The sequence below is a fragment of the Halichondria panicea genome, chromosome 4, assembly GCF_963675165.1.
Source record: "Halichondria panicea chromosome 4, odHalPani1.1, whole genome shotgun sequence".
Taxonomy (NCBI): Eukaryota; Metazoa; Porifera; class Demospongiae; order Suberitida; family Halichondriidae; genus Halichondria; species Halichondria panicea.
Window position 1 is genome coordinate 1,239,465 of NC_087380.1, and position 20,336 is coordinate 1,259,800.

Sequence of the window (20,336 nt, forward strand, 5' to 3'; positions counted from 1 at the left end):
TAGTGACAGTAAATGGTTGGTCTTACCTTCACAGATTCTTCCATCTCCAATTAACCCAGGGAGTCAAGAGCAGGTGAAACTGCCAGGTAGGTTGCTACACTCGGCAGTAGAGGAGCAATCGTTCAGTATATCCAATAAGCACTCGTTAATGTCTAGAAAACAAGATACAGTGTATTAGTATGTGTTTATACAATCAGAGTTGCCCCCACACTCGTCCGTCCCAGCTGTACACTCGTCAATATCTGCCATTAATCATACACTACTCATATCAGTTATACAACACGTACAGTACATACCAGTACATGTTTGACCATCTCCAGAGAAACCATTGTTACAGATACAGGTTCTATTTTGACAGGAGGCCCGGTCACCACAGTCACTGTCTCGAGAGCACATTTCCTCATCTGAAGTTGTACCAAAACAATTTTGAACGGCTATTGAGTATTAGAATGCAGCTATTGAGGATATTATAGCTAGACTATAATTATAGGCGTGGACAACATGAAAATAGCAGCCTATAATTATAAGTCTAAGATTTGGCATAGTATTGCAGTAAATGTTATACAAATGACAATGTTTACTGCCGGTAATGGTAATCGCACTGTATATACTATACACTTAGTTTTGGATCATCACACTCATTAATATCTGCAAGAGGTTGGTTTTGGGAAGCATTAATTGTCGGGTACACAAAGTTACCATCATTATCCTGAATGTTCACCATAGCATCAGATATAGCACTCAATTGCAGTCCTGGCTGGATCTCATCCATTAATAAAAACAGTGGAAAATACTCAACTCCTTCTGTAATATTATCCTCATTAACTTGGAATGGGAATGACATTGCCACATCTTCAGGTTGAAACACTATCTCTATCATAGTTTGTGCCGAGAAGTCATCCCCTATAAATTGAATGCCACTATAATATAGTATAGGTCAATTATACCTATATATAGGCGGGTATACTTTTCGCCGTTGGTGCAAGTTTTCGTATCAGTAAACTATTCTGTATATACAGCTCAAAATTGTGACGTAGGACCTATTGCCCATGCATGACTAATGCTCTAAATACGAAAAAATAAGCACCATACGAAAACAACGTATCTGCTACTGCATGTCGCATGCACAGAAGATAAGCAGGCCTGTCTCCATAATAATTATGATACGGTATATAACTCACCCATATCAACTGAGCCAGATGCAGTCAGGACAATGACTTTAAGCATCTGCTCAGACTTCACATTGCCGTCCTTCATGATAAACACGAGGTCGTCAACCAGCCCATTTTGTTCCATTGTTTCGTACACTGGTAGAGAAAATCCAATACTGATGGCTGCACACCAAAAACACCATGACATAAAACGTCTGAATACCTTTACACAGTCAAACTCACGATCATTATCTTCGATTATAACAAGAGCTAATCCACTCCTCTCAAATTCAATTGTCATCTCATCTTCATTCTGTACTTCAATCAAAAGCCAGAAACCCTCATTCCTTTCGTTTACATCATCGTCAATTAGAGATGATATGTCAACAGTGAAAACTCCATCATTGAATGTTGGGATAATAGCATCGTGGTTGAAGTCCTCAACTATGCATGAATTATAGCAAGAGTTCATTATGAACTCTTGATTATAGAAAACACAATAATAAATTAGAATTGTGAGTCTACCTATACGTACCCTCTGCTGGATCTGGGAGGGATTCCGAATATTCAGAGGGCAGTTGGCCGGTGAATTCACTGAAGGTAATTGGTCTAACTGTAAATCTGATGACCCTTGCCCTCTGTCCAGTTATCCTAACATGGATTTCTCCAACATCATTTTCACGAATGGTTGTATTCCTCTCATCAAATTGAATCGTTACACGTCCTGCATACATACGTTCAATAAGATTAAATACTGTATTAATTGTTTAACAAGATAAAATACGGTATTAATTGGAGGAATAAAGAAAGAAATAGAGGTTTCTTAACTGTACGCCCATTTCTTTCTTTGCTGCCTCATTTCGTCTATTCTTTTTTGCCTACCTTCTATTTATGCACAACAATGACAACAGTAAGAAAAAGTAAGGCCTGGGAACGAGGCTACAGCCAGCACTGGCTGGTATACGTATACGGAATAGCGAGTGGCCGTACTAGCTTCGAGACCAGCCGTTTGTTATCTGAAAGAATGCAACTCGTCTAGCTGAGTCAGCGTTTTACAGCATCATAATGATATTCATGGGTAATACACCTTGTGCGGGCAATTGTCGGTCCAGAAATTCCTGGACCAATTAGACAAGTTGTACATTGGAACTTGACCAGGCGTTCTTTCAGATAACGAACGGCTGATCTCGATCGAGGCTATGGCTGTACTTCAGGGTGAGTTTTGTGCAGTAGCTATCATTCCGTGCCAAGCCAAATGGCCGGTATATCGAGGTGGCCATACTTCAGAAAGCTGGAATAGCGAGAGTCTACTGTATCGCAAAGGGTCAAATTTTCTGCTGATTTGGCTCATTCCCAAAGGGTTTTTTTCACCCGCAAAATATTCGGTATTATCAGGACTAGGAGTGCATGAATAGGAGTAAGCAACTACATGTACACATAAAATCGTTATTATCTCACTACGTCACAAACACTAGTAGACTAAGTAGTAATGTAAACTGTGGTTACCTTGTGTACACATGACCATGTCAACTATCCCATTTTGTTTGATTGTTTCGACACTGGTAGAGCAAATCCAATACTGATGGCTGCATGCACATAATTATAAAGAACAAAAACACCATGACATATTATACATGCACAGTCAAACTCACCTGGATTATAACAAGAGCTAATCCGCTTCTCTCAATTGTCACATCATCTCGATTCTGCACCTCAATCAAAAGCTAGAAACCCTCATCCTACATCATCGTCAATAATTAGAGATGATAAAACACCCTCATAACAAGATAAGCAATGATCACCGACCTCACTGGCAGAAAATACACCCTCATAAGATTAGCAAGCACCATCACTGGCAGAAAGTATAATTAGAAAGCAACATCACTGGCAGAAAGTACACCTTCATTATATTAGCAAGCACCCTCACTGGCACCCTCATAAGATTAAAAAGCACCCTCAATGTATGAAAACACACCCTCATTGAAATATTGCAATCACCTTAATTTTGACACTAATATCACACCATATAGAATGCAGGCCTCATGAACATGGTAGTTAGTTCAATACTGTTAAGCTTTAAATACTACACACAATTTTTGAATTTTATTGCGTGCGTACCAAATTTTGTCAAGATACATCATCATATCAATTCGAGGAAGTAGAATAGTGCCTGGGGAAAGTAATTATTACTGGACATCACCTAGGATACTGAGTGAATCAGTAAATAATAACATTTAATTATACCTCTTCTAATATTTTTGAGTGAAAGCAAAACAACGGCGAGAGGCATTAGCACAGCGCAGTTTACACCACTCGTATTATTTGGTTCTACAATGCAGCTTGAACACGTTAAACACAGCATAAGTTTGTACAAATTTAAGTCCGTGCACAATTGGTGCAGTAAATTGTCAGTCTGTATTATAAAGTTAACTGAAACTACTTGAACTCCTTCTACTGGGTTTTAAGAACGTGAACTTGAACTCCTTGATGTACTGGAGGAAGAACTTGTCAATGAGCTTAAACTTCTTCTCCTGGTAGAACTTGAGATTGTAGTGGTGGACTCGGAACTCTCTTCATTGGTCCATCCTCGTACTCTTACTCTTCCGGCTCTTCCTCCTTTTCTTGTTTGGTCGGCTACGAGGGGTGGCCTCATCTGCAGAAATGCACACACCATGCAATCATTATATATACATGCACTGAAATAAATTAATGATTCGTGTACTGCATGCTATAAACTATATACAACACTCACTCAGGACACGGCATTCGTAGCTACCAGGAGTGTTGACACATTGCTCAGTGTTCTCACATATATTAGGGTATATAGCACATTCATCTTTGTCTGTTGGGGGAAACATTCAGTAATTACGTATGCATGATTGTGTATACTATATATTTGTGGGTACTTTACCTTCACACTCAAAGTTGGAACTCCCTAATTTGAACCCTGTGTTACATCGACACATGTAAGAGCCCAGAGTGTTTATACAATCAGAGTTGTCCCCACACTCGTCCGTCCCAGCTGTACACTCGTCAATATCTGCCAGTAACCTACTCACATCAGTTATATACAACACGTACAATACATACCAGTACATGTTCGTCCATCTCCAGAGAAACCATCGTTACAGACACATCTGCCAAGGGGCCTGTTTTGGCAGGAGGCACGGTCAACACAGTCACTGTCTCGAGAACACATTTCCTTATCTGAAACTGTATATCAAAGAAATTTTAATGGCTATAAAGTATTATAATTATACTGCCTGAGGCTAAACGTACTACACCGATTATCTCCAGGAGGGCAGGTGCACTTGAAGCTCCCTGGAGTGTTGACACATAGGTTGGCTGGAGTGCAGCTATTAAGGATAGGTGTGGAGCACTCATCAACATCTAAAGTGGGGGAATTTGGCTCAGTAACATAGTACTAATGACCCTGTTTACTGTAATGAACTGCAGGGTTTTTTCTTTAATGGACTTACCAACACAAACAACCATTGGAAACCCAACAAATCCAGGAGGGCATGAACAGACGTGACCATCACTAGTACGCTCACACAAGGCATTTGGGGCACAGTCATTAAGTCTTGTATCATCACACTCATTACCTGCAAGAGGGTGGTTTTAGGAAACTAGCTATATAATTATTATACTTTTGGGCAAACAAACCATTATTATCCTGAATTTTCACCATAGTATCAGATAGGGCACTCAATTGCAGTCCTGGTTGGCTCTCATCCAATGATAAAAACAGTGGAAAATGCTCAACTCCTTCTGGAATCTGATCCTCATACAAGTGGAATGGAAATGGGACTGCCTCATCTTCAGGTTGGAACTAGCCTCGACTCAAGGCCGCTTGAAAAAGGCGGCCTGGTATACCTTGTATGCGCATGCGTGTACATTACCCCAAAAAGGGGGTAATCCGTGTATTTGTGGATACTGTCAGTAAAATAAACCGTATACTATTTGTATTCTGATTTTACAGTCCGTTACATAGAATATTGTGCAAAGATGACCGAGTTCTTACGCCCTTTATTGTATCAAGCCAAGTCTCTACTTAACGACACCCTACACTGTAAGGCTACAGATGTTATAGGAAAGGCATGATGTGTTCCTGTGGGTCCCCTGATGAGGCTGTGGTAATATAGACCAGGCAAGTCTTCTGCTACTAAATCTTGCCTTTATGTTCGACAAGAAGTCATTGCTGAAGATAAAGAAGCTAATGATTACTCCTGAAAGCTTTTCATAAGCTTTAACTCGACACTCAGGAAGTTATTCACTCAAGATCTACTGATGTATTAAAGAGTCCACCACTCTTCCTAGCTGGCAGCTCTAGCTGTCTGGGAGGCTTTCTTGAACTGTCTCTTTGATAAACAGAGCTAGAAGAAGCAACACTGCTGCAGCATAATTATTCTACTTTGATTAGTGTCTCTGAAAGTTGCCATTGTGGTCACATTGTCATACGTATTATTCCCTTTTGTAACTTTGTCCGTTTTTTTACAATTTGATGAAATTGTTGTCAATTATTTCGCGCATGCGCATACAAGGTATACCAGGCCGCCTTTTTCATGCGGCCTTGAGTCGAGGCTAGTTGGAACACTAACTCAGTCAGACGTAAAGCCGAGAAGTCGACCCCTATAAATTATATAATTGCCACTATAACAGGTAAATTTTGCTGGTGCAGATTTTCGTACAAACTACCCAATTAATATTTGTACAGCTCAAAATTGTGACGTAGGACCTATTGCCCAGAATTAATGCTAAATTACGAAAAATAACCAGCGCTATACGGTATAACTCACCCATATCAGCTGAACCAGATGTAGCCATGACGAGGATTTTAAGCACCTGCTCAGACTTCACATTGCCGTCCTTCACGACAAACACGAGGTCGTCAACTATCCCATTTTGTTCCATTGTTTCGTACAACACTGGTAGAGCAAATCCAATACTAATGGCTGCATGCACATGCAAAACACCGTGACATAAAACGTCTGAATACCTTTACACAGTCAAACTCACGATCATTGTCCTTAATTATAACAAGAGCTAATCCGCTCCTCTCAATTGTCACATGATCTTCATTCTGCACTTCAATCAAAAGCCAGAAACCTTCATTCCTTTCGTTTACATCATCGTCAATTAGAGATGATATGTCAACAGTAAAAACTGTAGCTCCAGCACCACCATTGAATGAGGGCAAGGTAATAGCACCATGGTTGAAGTCTTCAACTACATAATTATATACATGCATGCATTATCAGTATAAGAATTATGAGTCTACCTATACGTACCCTCTGCTGGATCTGGGAGGGATTCCGGAGGATATTCAGAAGGCAGTTGGCCGGTGAATTCACTGAAGGTAATTGGCCTAACTGTTATACAAAGGGCCCTTGCCCTCTGTCCAGTTATGCTAACATGGATTTCTCCACAATCATTTTCACGAATGGTTGTTTGCCTCTCATCAAATTTAATAGTTACACGTCCTGCATACATAGAGAGAGATGGTATAATAGCTATAGAGAGGTGTACATATTATAGTCTACCTTCGTTGAAGTGAATGAGAAGTAGAGAGAGCAAAACAATATATGTGGACATTTCGCTAAGATTGCAGAGTCTACTACATAATGCGACTTAAAATTGAGCCTTTATATATACCCCAGCTATAAAAATTGTTGCATAATTTCTGAGATTGCTAGCCAAGAAACCTCTCTGTACCACCTTCAACACCCGAACTAAAAATACAATACTGGACCGATCTAGGGAGCAGGAGAAGTGACCTTGAATGTTATTTTAAACGCAGGAAACAGCAACTAAAACCAAACATTGTTTAGTGGCCAAATGGTACATTAGCTAAATGGAAATGAGACATAGATCTTCTCGAGACTATAAGTGCATGGGCTGCACTTCAACACCCACCCACTCACTCCCCTAATACTCCAGACATCATGACTCTTGCTGAGAGTATAGTCCCTTAATTGGCAGTTTCAATCCAACCACCCACCATGCAGCATACATAATTATAGGAGGATGTATTGTTAATTGGTCAAAGTCTGAGTGCCACAGAGATCATGCATGTTGCATTTATTTGCAATTGTCAAACAAACACACTACTATGGCTTCTGCATGCATGTCTCGAAACTATATATGACATTCAAATTAAGATATAATATTATATTAAACACAGCATAAGTTTTGTAAAGTTAATGCACAATTGGTGCAGTAATTGTCAGTCTGTATTATAAAGTTAACTTGAACTGCTTGAACTACTTAATTGATGAAGAACGTGAGCCTTAACTACTTGAACTTCTTGTACTGGTGGACTCTAAACTCTCGTCATTCTGATCTCTGTTCCTCGTACCAGATCTTCCACGTCCACTCCTTCGTGTTGACCTTGTTGACCCCGTTGACTCTATTAACTCGTCCTCATCATTGGCATCATTGGCATCATTGGCACCATTGGCATTCTTCCTCTTTATCCTCTTCGTGTGTTTCGTCCTTCTGCTACGAGGGGTGGCTTCATCTGCAGAAATACACACATGCGCTCAATCATTTACACAGACCTATAAACGACAGGCTACAACACTCACCCCGGACACATTGGTAGCTACCAGGAGTGTTGACACATTGCCTCTGTGAGCCACATATAGTTGGGTAGGCAACACATTCATTTTTGTCTGTTGTGGGAAACATTCAGTAACTTGTATGCTATAATTATATTGGTGGGTCTTTACCTTCACACTCAAATCTCGAGCTCCCTTTTTTGAACCCTCTGTTACATCGGCACAAGTAAGTACCCAGATTGTTGAGGCAGGTAGAGTCATCACCACACTCGTCCGTCCCAGCTGTACACTCGTCGATATCTGTGTGTGTGTGGGTGTGTGTGTCTAAGTATGCAGTAATGTATATAGCTACAGAGACATAAAAGCCAGAGAGAATCCCATAGGGCAGGATAGGGATCATATAGGCCTCTTAATACAGCACATTGTGAATAAGGGCACAGTTACGTTAGACATGCAGATAGGATGGAAAAGTGGCCAGACATACCGATGCATGTTGTCCATCTCCATAGAAACCATTGTTGCAGATACAGGTGGTACCAAAGGGCCCGTCTTGACAAGAGGCCCGGTCACCGCAGTCACTGTCCATCATACACTCTCCAGGGGAGGATGTGGGGGCGGAGGTTGTGGGGGTAGGGGTGGTGGGAGGTTCTAGAACATGGGATAGCAATACAATACAATGCGTGCAAACAACTGCAGATGATAATCACCAAAAAGATGAAACAGCCGTTAAATCAAGCTGTTTACTAACGTATACCTTCACAGGTTCTTCCATCTCCAATTAACCCAGGGAGACAAGAGCAGGTGAAACTGCCAGGTAGGTTGCTACACTCGGCAGTAGAGGAGCAATCGTTCAGTATATCCCACAAGCACTCGTTAATGTCTAGAAACAAGACATATGTGTGCATGCATATGTGTGCATGCATGTGTTGTTAATGCAGACATGTATGCAGACAGATGGAGGATACACCATGTAATTCTCACCATTACAGCCAAATCTGTCAAAACTGGAAAAGTATCCATTCGGACACATACAACTATAGCTCCCGATGTTATTAACACACGTGGAAATTGTAGTACAGAGATTAAGAGATGGATCCAGACACTCATTGCGATCTGTATATGGTTAGAGCTATAGCTCTGTATTATATAGTGATTGGATGCTTACCTGTACAAGTACTTCCATCTCCAGTGAACCCAGGAGGACAGGAACAGGTGAAGCTACCGTCTGTGTTGACACACATCGCAATGGAGGCACATGGGCTTTGTGCACACTCATTGATATCTGTAGAAATTGTTTTAGTATGACTGTTGTATACATACATATAATATATACAGTTGTTAGAGTGTGTGTCACTGTGTGTGTGTGTGTGTGTGTGTGTGTGTGTGTGTGTGTGTGTGTGTGTGTGTGTGTGTGTGTGCGTGTGTTCATGTACCAGCTGGTTATTCGTGATACTATAAGGAGTCGACTCACCCACACACAAGTTGCCTTGCATAATAAAACCAGTTGTACAGGTACAGGTAAAAGATCCAGGTATGTTATTACACTCAGAGTTGTCAGGGCAGTTGTTGAGAATGTCTAGGGCACACTCGTCTAAATCTGTAGTGAGGGGCAATACAAATAACACATAAGGAAACAGAAACTGGAAATATTACCCCATCAACCGGCTTTTAGAATAAACTCTTTGAGTATAGCTGAATAGATTAACATTGCAGCTATTAAATATAATTCATCAGGAGAAATTTATACTCGTTTCTCACCCTGACAGTCAACTGTGGGTTCACCAACAAAGCCGAGGGGACAAGAGCAGTCAAAGCCTCCTGGTGAGTTGATACACATGGCGTTGGAGGAACAGCTGTTGAGGCTTGGATCAGCACACTCGTTAACATCTGCATCTGCACGAGTGTGGTATTGGAAAAAAACATGAGTATTTTGGGTACACAAACCATCATTATCCTGAATTATCACCACAGCAACATCCAAATACAGTCCTGGTTGGCTCTCATTCAACAATAAAAACAGTGGAAAATTCTCTACTTCTTCTAGAATCAGATCCTCATACAAGTGGAATGGGAATGAGACCGCCTCATCTTCAGGTTGGAACACCAACTCAGTCAGACGTGAAGTCAAGAAGTCGACCCCTATATAAATTAAGCAAGTTGTAAATGTATAGGTGACATATTTTCGCGAGTATTAATTTTTGCTTTTTCTTCGAATGAAAGTAAAATCACAAAAATTTGTACTAGCAGATAATTGGATGAAACCAACCACTTGCGAGTAATTGAAACATTATAATTTCACAAACTTGAGCAAGTTCGCAAAATTCAATACCACCAAAATGAGCTAAACAGTGAAATCACAAACAAATCTACCTGTGAAAATATGTCACCATATAAGGTATACCACTATAGTAATTATTTAACTCACCCATATCAGCTGAACCAGATGTAGCCATGACGATGACTTTAAGCACCTGCTCAGACTTCACATTGCCGTCCTTCACGATAAACACGAGGTCGTCAACCAGCCCATTTTGTTCGATTGTTTCGTACACTGGTAGAGCAAATCCAATACTGATGGCTGCATGCACATAAAAAACTTCATACAATGTTCTGGATTCGTTTACACTGTCAAACTCACGATCATTATCTTTGATTATAACAAGAGCTAATCCACTCCTCTCAATTGTTATATTATGTTGATTCTGCACCTCAATCAAAAGCCAGAAACCCTCATCCCTTTCGTTTACATCATCATCGATTAGAGAGATGTCAACAGGGAAAACTCCAGTACCACCATTGAATTCGAATGTGGGCAAGGTGATAGCATCCTGGCTGAAGTCCTCAACTATAATATATACATGCATGCAGCATAATAATTGTAGAAAACACAAAATTATGAGTCTATAACTATAATTATACGTACCCTCTGCTGGATCTGGGAGGGATTCTGAGAGAAATTCCGAGGGTAGAGGATCAGTGAATTTACTGAAGGTAATTGGCGTAACTGTAATACTGATGGCCTCTGGCCTCCGTCCAGTTATCCTAACATGGATTTCTCCAGCATCATTTTCACGAATGGTTGTTTGGCTCTCATCAAATTTAATCGTTACAAGTCCTGCATACATAGAGAGATGGTATAATAGCTATAGAGAGGTGTACATATTATAGTCACCTTTGTTGAAGTGAATGAGAAGTAGAGAGAGCAAAACAATTGCTGCAATATACGTGGCCATTTCTATACGAGCTAGGTATAATTATACTATATACCGGTAACATGCACAATTATTTCTTATATAGACTATCTATATTATAGTTGGGAATCACCCGGGGAATCACCCGGGAAATCACCCGAGGGGACGAAGCAAACATTATAATCAGCTGCAGCCAATAGGCCTTGTCTCCAAATACTGAGGGGAAAGCCAGCAAACCCATCAACCTCAAATTGGCATATACACCATAATTATGCTCAATTAAGATGCCATTGACAAAATCCCCAGGGACTAATTTCAGTGTGACGTACAATAAAAGTTACAATCATGTACATTCCATTTTTCGTCTACATTACATTCTATGTTAAACACAGCTTATAAGTTTTGTAAATTCAGCTTTATGTTAGTGCATAGTTGGTGCAGTAATTTTGAGTTTGTATAGTTAACTTAAACTACTTGAACTCCTTCTATACTGGGTTAAGAACGTGAACGTGAACTTGAACTCCTTGAACTACTGGAGGAAGAACTTGAGCTTGAACTACTCTCTTCATTGTTCCTTGTATCATATCTATTCTTATTTTTCCGGCCCTTGCTCTTTGTCTTGTTGAATCTGCTACGAGGGGTGGCCTCATCTGCAGAAATACACACACACCTAATCATTATACACTGTATTTAATGAATCTTGTATACAACACTCACTCAGGAGGACACATTCGTAGCTACCAGGAGTGTTGACACATTGCTCAGTGTTCTCACATATATTAGGGTATACAGCACATTCATCTTTGTCTGTTGGGGGAAACATTCAGTAATTACGTATGCATGTGTATGCATGGGTATTACCTTCACACTCAAATATCGAACTCCCTCTTTTGAACCCTTTGTTACATGGACACATGTAAGAGCCCATGGTGTTGATACAGGTAGAGTTGCTCCCACACTCGTCCGTCCCAGCTGTACACTCGTCAATATCTACCAGTAACTTACTCACATCAGTTATATACAACACGTACAACATACCAGTACATGTTCGTCCATCTCCAGAGAAACCATCGTTACAGACACATCTGCCAAGGGGCCTGTTTTGGCAGGAGGCACGGTCACCACAGTCACTGTCTCGAGAACACATTTCCTTATCTGAAACTGTATATCAAAGAAATTTTAATGGCTATAAAGTATTATAATTATACTGCCTGAGGCTAAACGTACTACACTGGTTATCTCCAGGAGGACAGGTGCACGTGAAGCTCCCTGGAGTGTTGACACATAGGTTGGCTGGAGTGCAGCTATTAAGGATAGGTGTGGAGCACTCATCAACATCTAAAGTGGGGAATTTGGCTCAGTAGCATAGTACTAATGACCCTGTTTACTGTAATGAACTGCAGGGTTTTTTAATGGACTTACCAACACAAACAACCATTGGAAACCCAACAAATCCAGGAGGGCATGAACAGACGTGACCATCACTAGTACGCTCACACAAGGCATTTGGGGCACAGTCATTAAGTCTTGTATCATCACACTCGTTACCTGCAAGAGGGTGGTTTTGGGAAACTATATAATTATTATACTTTTGGGCAAACAAACCATCATTATCCTGAATTTTCACCATAGCATCAGATAGGGCACTCAATTGCAGTCCTTGTTGGCTCTCATCCAATGATAAAAACAGTGGAAAATACTCAACTCCTTCTGGAATCTGATCCTCATACAAGTAGAATGGGAATGGGACTGCCTCATCTTCAGGTTGGAACACCAACTCAGTCAGACGTAAAGCCGAGAAGTCGACCCCTATAAATTATATAAATGCCACTAACAGGTAAATTTTGCTGGTGCAGATTTTCGTACAAACTACCCAGTTAATATTTGTACAGCTCAAAATTGTGACGCATGACCTATTGCCCAATTAATGTATTAAATTACGAAAAATAACCAGCGCTATACGGTATAACTCACCCATATCAGCTGAACCAGATGTAGCCATGACGAGGATTTTAAGCACCTGCTCAGACTTCACATTGCCGTCCTTCACGATAAACACGAGGTCGTCAATCAGCCTATTTTGTTCGATTGTTTCGTACACTGGTAGAGCAAATCCAATACTGATGGCTGCACACACACAAACACTGTGACATAAAACGTCTGAATACCTTTACACAGTCAAACTCACGATCATTATCCTTAATTATAACAAGAGCTAATCCGCTCCTCTCAATTGTCACATCATCTTCATTCTGCACTTCAATCAAAAGCCAGAAACCTTCATTCCTTTCGTTTACATCATCGTCAATTAGAGATGATATGTCAACAGTAAAAACTGTAGCTCCAGCACCACCATTGAATGAGGGCAAGGTAATAGCATCATGGCTGAAGTCCTCAACTACATAATTATATACATGCATGCATTATCAGTATAAGAATTATGAGTCTACCTATACGTACCCTCTGCTGGATCTGGGAGGGATTCCAGGGGATATTCAGAGGGAAGTTGGCCGGTGAATTCACTGAAGGTGATTGACCTAACTGTTATACAAACGGCCCTTGCCCTCTGTCCAGTTATGCTAACGTGGATTTCTCCACAATCATTTTCACGAATGGTTGTTTGCCTCTCATCAAATTTAATAGTTACACGTCCTGCATACATAGAGAGAGATGGTATAATAGCTATAGAGAGGTGTACATATTATAGTCACCTTCGTTGAAGTGAAGGAGAAGTAGAGAGAGCAAAACAATATATGTGGCCATTTTGCAGATTGCAGAGTCTACTACATAATGCGACTTAAAATTGAGTCTTTATATACCCCAGCTATAAAAATTGTTGCATAATTTCTCTGAGGTTGCTAGCCAAGAAACCTCTCTGTACCACCTTCAACATCCGAACTAAAAATACAATACTGGACCGATCTGGGGGGGGGCAGGAGACGTGACCTTGAATGTCATTTTAAAAGCAGGAAACAGCAACTAAAATCAAACATTGTTTAGTGGCCAAATGGTACATTAGCAATGGAAATGAGACATAGATCTTCTAGAGACTATAAGTGCATGGGCTGCACTTCAACACCCACTCACTCCCCTATACTCCAGACATCATGACTCTTGCTGAGAGGAAAGTTTCTTTATTGGCAGTTTCAATCCAACCACCCACCATGCAGCATACATGCATATAATAATTATAATTATGCCATTTAATATTTAGTGAGGATGTCTATTGTTAAGTCAGAGATCATGTTGCATTTGTCAAACAAACACACTACCATATAGCTACTGGCTTCTGCATGCATGTCTCGAAACTATATGACATTCATGACTTATCATAAATTAAGGTATATATTAAACACATGCAGCATAAGTTTTACAAAGTTAATGCACAATTGGTGCAGTAAATTGTCAGTCTGGTTAACTTGAACTACTTGAACCACTTCTACTGGATGAAGAACGTGAACGTGAACTTGAACTGCTTGAACTACTGGATGAAGAACTTGAGCTTGAACTACTTGAACTTCTTGTACTGGTGGACTCTGAACTCTCGTCATTCTGATCTCTGTTCCTCGTACCACCACCCTTCTTTGTCTTCTTGCCCCTGCTCCTTGACTTTGAACCTCTGCTACGAGGGGTGGCCTCATCTGTAGAAATACACACACTCAATTATACACAGACCTATAAACGACAGGCTACAACACTCACCCTGGACACATTGGTAGCTACCAGGAGTGTTGACACATTGCCTCTGTGAGCCACATATAGTTGGGTAGGCAACACATTCATTTTTGTCTGTTGTGGGAAACATTCAGTAACTTGTATGCTATAATTATATTGGTGGGTCTTTACCTTCACACTCAAATCTCGAGCTCCCTCTTTTGAACCCTCTGTTACATCGACACAAGTAAGTACCCAGAGTGTTGAGACAGGTAGAGTCATCACCACACTCGTCCGTCCCAGCTGTACACTCGTCGATATCTGTGTGTGTGCGTGTGTCTACATTATAGCAGAAACATAGAAGCTATAGAAAAGAATTCCTAGAAAGCATATAAGGTCCTCTTAATATCGCTGATTGCACATAATTATGTACTTTGTGAATAATAGGGCACAGCTATATATAATAGACGTATAGGATTGATATAGTATAGTCGGACATACCAGGACATGTTTGTCCGTCTCCCGAGAAACCATCGTTGCAGATACAGGTGGTACCAAAGGGCCCGTTTTGACAAGAGGCCCGGTCACCGCAGTCACTGTCCACCATACACTCTCCAGGGGAGGATGTGGGGACGGGAGTTGTAGGGGCGGAGGTTGTGGGGGCGGAGGTGGTGGGAGGTTCTAGAACATGGGGAAATAAAATAATCACAACAGATATCTATACGACAATGACAAGGAAGGAGATGCAACAGTATGCATGATAGTGACAGTAAATGGTTGGTCTTACCTTCACAGATTCTTCCATCTCCAATTAACCCAGGGAGACAAGAGCAGGTGAAACTGCCAGGTAGGTTGCTACATTCGGCAGTAGAGGAGCAATCGTTCAGTATATCCAATAAGCACTCGTTAATGTCTAGAAAACAAGATGCAGTGTGTTAGTATGCAGGCATGCGTGTGTTGTAGTTAATGCAGACATGTGTGTTAGTTAATGCAGACACGTGTTAGTCAATGCAGACATATGTTAGTTAATGCAGACACGTGTTAGTCAATGCAGACATGTGTGTTAGTTAATGCAGACACGTGTTAGTTAATGCAGACAGATGCAGGTTACACCATTTCTCACCATTACAGCCAAATCCGTCAAAGCTGGAAATGTACCCGTCTGGACACATACAAATGAAGCTCCCGATGTTATTAACACACGTGGCAATTGTGGTACAGAGATTAAGAGATGGATCCAGGCACTCATTGCGATCTGTCAGAGAGGCAGCATTAAATTATGCATGGTTATAGCGAGCTCTGTATTAGTGATTGTATGAGACGCTTACCATCACAGACCATTCCATCTCCAGTGAACCCAGGAGGACAAGAACAGGTGAAGCTACCCTCTGTGTTGACACATATCGCAATGGAGGCACATGGACTTTGTGCACACTCATTCGTATCTGCAGAAAAAAGCATGCACCGTATATCTTCTAATTTATCGGACAGCAAAAAATAATTATTTTGGAAATTGTCCGGGTATAATTGGAACAGAGCATGCGAAGTGTCCGGAATAATTAGAACAAGCAAGCAGCTGCATGCGAGCTAGCTAAGTTTAATAGAACAAGGTACGACTGAATAGTTGCACTAACTATCTAAAACTAGCTACTCAAAGCTATCTAACTGCAGCACTCCAAGTCTTACTTGCCGTCTATGAATGGTAACTCAACTTTTCAAGGTATTGTCCGGATATTTAGAACAAATGTAATATTAAAGTACTGGAGTGTCCGTTGTATTAGAACAACGAAAATTGCCCAAAAGAGTGTCCGGGTAATTAGAAGTGTCCGATAAATTAGAAGATATACGGTATGTATATATATAATTATATATATATATAATTATATACGTTCAGTTGTTGTGCACTATACATACAGTGTGCACAGAATGCATGTATAAAATTATAGGTACTCAGTATATATATATAAGGAGTCTCACCTTGACACACGCTGCCTTCCATAGCAAAGCCATTTGTGCAGGTACAGATAAAAGATCCAGGTGTGTTAGTACACTCAGAGTTCTCAGGGCAGTTGTTGAGAATATCTATGAGACACTCATCCACATCTGCAGAAAGAGTATAATTATTATGTATATAGGTTGTGTATTCACACAAGTGTGTGTACTTGTGCGTGTGTTCATGTACCATCATGCAGCTGGTTATTCGTGATACTAAGGAGTCGACTCACCTACACACAAGTTGCCTTGCATAATAAAACCAGTTGTACAGGTACAGGTAAAAGATCCAGGTATGTTATTACACTCAGAGTTGTCAGGGCAGTTGTTGAGAATGTCTAGGGCACACTCGTCTAAATCTGTAGTGAGGGGCAACACAAATAACACATGAGGAAACAGAAATTGGAAATACTATACCCCCTCAACTGGCTTTTAAAATGAACTTTTTGAGTAGCTATATAGAATAAATAACACTGCTATTATATGATTTGACTGGAAGAAAATTTAATTTATCTTCTATAGTTTGTTTCTCACCCTGACAGTCAACTGTGGGTTCACCAACAAAGCCGGGGGGACAAGAGCAGTCAAAGCCTCCTGGTGAGTTGATACACATGGCGTTGGAGGCACAGTTGTTGAGGCTTGGATCAGCACACTCATTACGGTCTGCAGTGATGCAAGAGGAGAAGGGGCATCACAGCAAGAAATAATGAATATTCAATTTTTAAATTATAGCTAGATCAGTGAACATAATTTTTATACAGAAAGCATATAATTATACTAATTATGTCACGAGGCTGCAATTATGTATATATATAAAGACCCACCTGTGCAAGTTGGTGCACTGCCACTCCATGTTCCGTCTGATTGACAAGTCCTGGTTATACTTCCATCGGGGAAGTATCCACTGTTGCAGACGTAGGTGGCTACTGTGTTCTCTGGCCGGCTATCTGTGGATCCAAGACTGTAAATGATGCTGCCCAGATCGGGAAGAGGTAAATCAATGCAGGGATTATCTGAAGGGTGGAAAATGTACAGAGCATAAAAGTGTTATACCTTGCTTGCATCCAATAGTCAATGACACAGTTGATGCAATTTTACTGAAAACATGAAACAATCCTTGAGCGTTCAAAACACTTATTATAACAGGTATAGCTAGAGATTTATTTTATACATGTTACTTATATTTACCATCATCTAGTATAGTGATGTTGACGCTGGTTTGTGGAAAGATAACATTGATTGGATTTTCACTGTCCGGAAATATGTTGAACATGAACATTTCGACATCTTCTTGTATTATATTATCGATAATATTCACAGGGAAGCACATCTCCACAGTGGTATCAAATAAAGAGAAATCATTCGAAGAGAAGGTAGTGAAATAGTCAACAAACTCTGGGCAAAAAAAAACACAAATAAATTGCTGAAGGAGAGAAAACACATAACACAGAATTCAGAAGGTCTGTATATATAGTATTATTAAACTTTAATGTATATATATATAGCATGATAATAATATGATCTTTGTTTCACATGTTATATGTAAAATACTGTAGTACCTACCTATTGCTGATCCAGGGGTAGTTCCGACTTGCCCAAAAATGGCTAGATCTCCTAACGAAGTGAGACCAGGAGGGCTCGAGATGACCAGACATACATCAACTGGCCCCTCCCCTTCCGTTACAGTGTACGAGGACTGGTTGAAGGAAATGGTGATTACTGTAGCAACAAAGGTTATATGTTGTAGTTAATATAGGACCCAACTTTTGCTACCACATTGAATGGCTGCACTATAGAAGGTAGTCTGCTAGCACAACTTCAAATAAATAACCTGGCTGTATTATAAAGAGTGGCCTGCTTATGATAGGGTATATATACATATACATGCATTGCATGACACTCACTGCATGTACATACCGGCTAAAATTGAATTACTTGTATTTCCATTAGCCGAACAATTCCAAAACATGCATACAATCAACGCCCCTCTAAGGTTTTCTCATTGTACCTTCATCGTCCAGGATGTTGACGATGGTGCTGGTGTTGGTGCCGGGCAGCAGTCCTTGCTGGGTCTCGTTGATGGACAGCAAAAGGACAAAATTTTCTGCAGATTCTAACACTTGATCATCGATTAGTTGGAATGAGTATGGTAGCATCTCGTCCTCAGGTTGAAACACTAACTCGGTGAGCGTTGGAGCGTTGAAGTCCTCTCCTGTAAGTATGGTACATGGTGCCAATAATTAATTGTGTGTAAACATTAGGTACAAGCCAAAGGAAGTTATAATAGTATTAATAGGGAGACAGTCGCACTTATGAACATGTGCAGTACTATATCATGCATGGCATGGGTAGAGCTCAAATATAATTATGAGTATACTGGTAAGCAAAGGAAGCTCTACAAAATGAAATCATCATTACGGATGTATACTCACCTCTTGTAGCTGGATTGGGGACAACCTCTACTAGTATTTTCAGCACCTGCTCAGATACTACATCGTTCTCCTTGGCGATAAACACGAGGTCATCAACCGTGGCATCTTGTTCCATTATATTGTACTCTCGCTCAACAAATGTCAGGGAAATGGCTAAACAGTGAGGAGAGAGAAAATCATAAAAGTCATAATTATACACAATAGCTGTACAACTTCAACATAATTATCGATGTGTGTAATTCTTATGCACAATTCACAAAATGTCACAACACAGAAGCCATTCAAATCTTTGGTGGTTTATTGCAGCCTCGTGTTTCCTCTTGCATGCAAGATCATTGTACTAATTAGGAAGAGTAGTTTTGTTATACAAGTATATATAGGAATATAGATGGAGATAAAGCAGATCTCTATAATATAGCAAACAATTCTTACGATCATTGTCTCCAATGGTGATGAGTGCCAACCCATTTCTGTCTAACAACGCAGTCTCGTTGTTGGTAGGGTCCAGTTCTATCAGGAGAAAGAAGCCTTCGTTAAGCTCATTGATCAGGTCGTCAACAAGGTTAATGTCAACTTGGAACTCTTGCTGGGCACTACTCGGAGGAAATACAAACTCAAGATCTTGAGGTTTCACAAAATCTTCTCTCCCACTCTCGACTACAGCAAAACGATAATAATAATTGTACAACAGTGCTGCATGGAACGCTATATATAATTATAATGGCCTACATTAATATAACCATGCACACTCACACTCTGCAGGGTCTGGAAGGTCAGCGAATGTCATTGAAGTTGGTAATGTGCCAGTGAACTCATCATATCTCAGTGCTCTAACAGTCACTCTTAACGGTGAAGTGTTGGTTCCAATTTTTGACAAGGAGATGGTCCCAGCTGCGTCCTCCGTGATTTTTCTGTCCTCCTCTGCAAAGCCGACAGTCAGCACCTGACCTAAATACACACAGAGATGAAAAGAAGTGATTGTGCTATAATTATACTGCTATAAGTTGCGTTATACCTTTGCAGCATTGAAGTAGAAGCAAGGAGAGTGCAACGAAGCACAGTGAAGTTCTCATGATGTATGAAATCTATGGACCTGAACAAATGCACCATTAGCTTTATAGATATAGCTATAAGACTATACTCAGCCATACCTTTATCCTGACTGTAACCTGGTCTACACACATGCTTTAGAGCCAGCTAGCCATTCTGGCTTTAAATACGCAATGCACTGTTATACAGCTTCAGGATGTGATGACTCATTTGGCAGAGCTTATCATCTTCCTCCCAATGACCACAACATTCTTTAGAGGGGTTGCAATAGGAACATGAGGTGCACCATTATAGAAATTGATTTCA

At 40.4% G+C, this 20,336-nt stretch overlaps 5 protein-coding genes across 6 annotated transcripts; all 5 read right to left on the bottom strand.

The window, feature by feature from the left end:
- Nucleotides 1-26: 26 nt before the first annotated feature.
- On the bottom strand, nt 27-1,687 carry LOC135334997 (uncharacterized). Its single transcript, XM_064530395.1, has 5 exons — nt 1,395-1,687; nt 1,182-1,334; nt 700-903; nt 297-404; nt 27-152 (listed from the first exon to the last, which is right to left on the bottom strand). The coding sequence occupies exons 1-5, from the start codon at nt 1,621-1,623 to the stop codon at nt 64-66; spliced, it is 783 nt and encodes a 260-aa protein (XP_064386465.1). The 5' UTR covers nt 1,624-1,687; the 3' UTR covers nt 27-63.
- A 1,777-nt stretch (nt 1,688-3,464) lies between these two features.
- On the bottom strand, nt 3,465-6,854 carry LOC135334988 (uncharacterized). Its single transcript, XM_064530385.1, has 12 exons — nt 6,695-6,854; nt 6,443-6,634; nt 6,171-6,380; nt 5,951-6,106; nt 5,739-5,783; nt 4,818-4,976; nt 4,631-4,756; nt 4,431-4,541; nt 4,242-4,364; nt 4,063-4,191; nt 3,904-3,993; nt 3,465-3,804 (listed from the first exon to the last, which is right to left on the bottom strand). Exons 1-12 carry the CDS (start codon nt 6,744-6,746, stop codon nt 3,725-3,727), a joined length of 1,473 nt encoding a protein of 490 aa, XP_064386455.1. The 5' UTR covers nt 6,747-6,854; the 3' UTR covers nt 3,465-3,724.
- A 442-nt stretch (nt 6,855-7,296) lies between these two features.
- Nucleotides 7,297-11,111, bottom strand: LOC135334976 (uncharacterized). The gene is made up of 14 exons (XM_064530372.1): nt 10,884-11,111; nt 10,635-10,826; nt 10,350-10,556; nt 10,137-10,289; nt 9,656-9,850; nt 9,470-9,604; nt 9,183-9,308; nt 8,877-8,993; nt 8,693-8,824; nt 8,466-8,591; nt 8,196-8,359; nt 7,883-8,011; nt 7,739-7,825; nt 7,297-7,671 (listed from the first exon to the last, which is right to left on the bottom strand). Exons 1-14 carry the CDS (start codon nt 10,942-10,944, stop codon nt 7,624-7,626), a joined length of 1,872 nt encoding a protein of 623 aa, XP_064386442.1. The 5' UTR covers nt 10,945-11,111; the 3' UTR covers nt 7,297-7,623.
- A 104-nt stretch (nt 11,112-11,215) lies between these two features.
- LOC135334985 (uncharacterized) lies at nt 11,216-13,772 on the bottom strand. Of its 2 annotated transcripts, none has more exons than XM_064530382.1 (11): nt 13,614-13,772; nt 13,363-13,554; nt 13,091-13,300; nt 12,877-13,029; nt 12,508-12,711; nt 12,325-12,450; nt 12,130-12,240; nt 11,941-12,063; nt 11,764-11,892; nt 11,620-11,709; nt 11,216-11,552 (listed from the first exon to the last, which is right to left on the bottom strand). In XM_064530382.1, exons 1-11 carry the CDS (start codon nt 13,663-13,665, stop codon nt 11,398-11,400), a joined length of 1,545 nt encoding a protein of 514 aa, XP_064386452.1. In that variant the 5' UTR covers nt 13,666-13,772; the 3' UTR covers nt 11,216-11,397. The 2 variants fall into 2 exon arrangements, with proteins under 2 accessions (XP_064386452.1, XP_064386451.1); XM_064530381.1 differs by having other exon boundaries at nt 11,216-11,572.
- Nucleotides 13,773-14,215: 443 nt separating this feature from the next.
- On the bottom strand, nt 14,216-20,215 carry LOC135334967 (fibrillin-2-like). The gene is made up of 19 exons (XM_064530358.1): nt 20,132-20,215; nt 19,996-20,073; nt 19,734-19,928; nt 19,413-19,637; nt 18,981-19,133; nt 18,557-18,760; nt 18,112-18,267; nt 17,737-17,943; nt 17,373-17,561; nt 17,083-17,211; nt 16,782-16,907; nt 16,534-16,659; nt 15,885-16,001; nt 15,680-15,811; nt 15,344-15,469; nt 15,058-15,237; nt 14,749-14,877; nt 14,605-14,691; nt 14,216-14,543 (listed from the first exon to the last, which is right to left on the bottom strand). Exons 2-19 carry the CDS (start codon nt 20,051-20,053, stop codon nt 14,317-14,319), a joined length of 2,766 nt encoding a protein of 921 aa, XP_064386428.1. The 5' UTR covers nt 20,054-20,073; nt 20,132-20,215; the 3' UTR covers nt 14,216-14,316.
- Nucleotides 20,216-20,336: the final 121 nt, after the last annotated feature.

Coding starts and splice junctions, on each gene's coding strand:
- LOC135334985 (XM_064530381.1), bottom strand. CDS start 13,665: ATGGCCACATATATTGTTTTGCTCTCTCTACTTCTCCTTCACTTCAAC. Junction 13,555..13,613: donor TCTCCTTCACTTCAACGAAG/GTGACTATAATA, acceptor CTATGTATGCAG/GACGTGTAACTATTAAATTT. Junction 12,241..12,324: donor TCCAATGGTTGTTTGTGTTG/GTAAGTCCATTA, acceptor TCCCCACTTTAG/ATGTTGATGAGTGCTCCACA.
- LOC135334988 (XM_064530385.1), bottom strand. CDS start 6,746: ATGTCCACATATATTGTTTTGCTCTCTCTACTTCTCATTCACTTCAAC. Junction 4,365..4,430: donor TCCTGGAGATAATCGGTGTA/GTACGTTTAGCC, acceptor TTTGATATACAG/TTTCAGATAAGGAAATGTGT. Junction 3,805..3,903: donor CTACGAATGCCGTGTCCTGA/GTGAGTGTTGTA, acceptor GCATTTCTGCAG/ATGAGGCCACCCCTCGTAGC.
- LOC135334976 (XM_064530372.1), bottom strand. CDS start 10,944: ATGGCCACGTATATTGCAGCAATTGTTTTGCTCTCTCTACTTCTCATT. Junction 8,994..9,182: donor GCAAGGCAACTTGTGTGTGG/GTGAGTCGACTC, acceptor CAATTTCTACAG/ATATCAATGAGTGTGCACAA. Junction 7,672..7,738: donor TAGCTACCAATGTGTCCGGG/GTGAGTGTTGTA, acceptor GTATTTCTGCAG/ATGAAGCCACCCCTCGTAGC.
- LOC135334997 (XM_064530395.1), bottom strand. CDS start 1,623: ATGAACTCTTGCTATAATTCATGCATAGTTGAGGACTTCAACCACGAT. Junction 1,335..1,394: donor TATAATCGAAGATAATGATC/GTGAGTTTGACT, acceptor TTTGGTGTGCAG/CCATCAGTATTGGATTTTCT. Junction 405..699: donor GAACATTCAGGATAATGATG/GTAACTTTGTGT, acceptor GTACAACTTCAG/ATGAGGAAATGTGCTCTCGA.
- LOC135334967 (XM_064530358.1), bottom strand. CDS start 20,053: ATGAGAACTTCACTGTGCTTCGTTGCACTCTCCTTGCTTCTACTTCAA. Junction 14,878..15,057: donor AGACGGACAAACATGTCCTG/GTATGTCCGACT, acceptor GCACACACACAG/ATATCGACGAGTGTACAGCT. Junction 14,544..14,604: donor TAGCTACCAATGTGTCCAGG/GTGAGTGTTGTA, acceptor GTATTTCTACAG/ATGAGGCCACCCCTCGTAGC.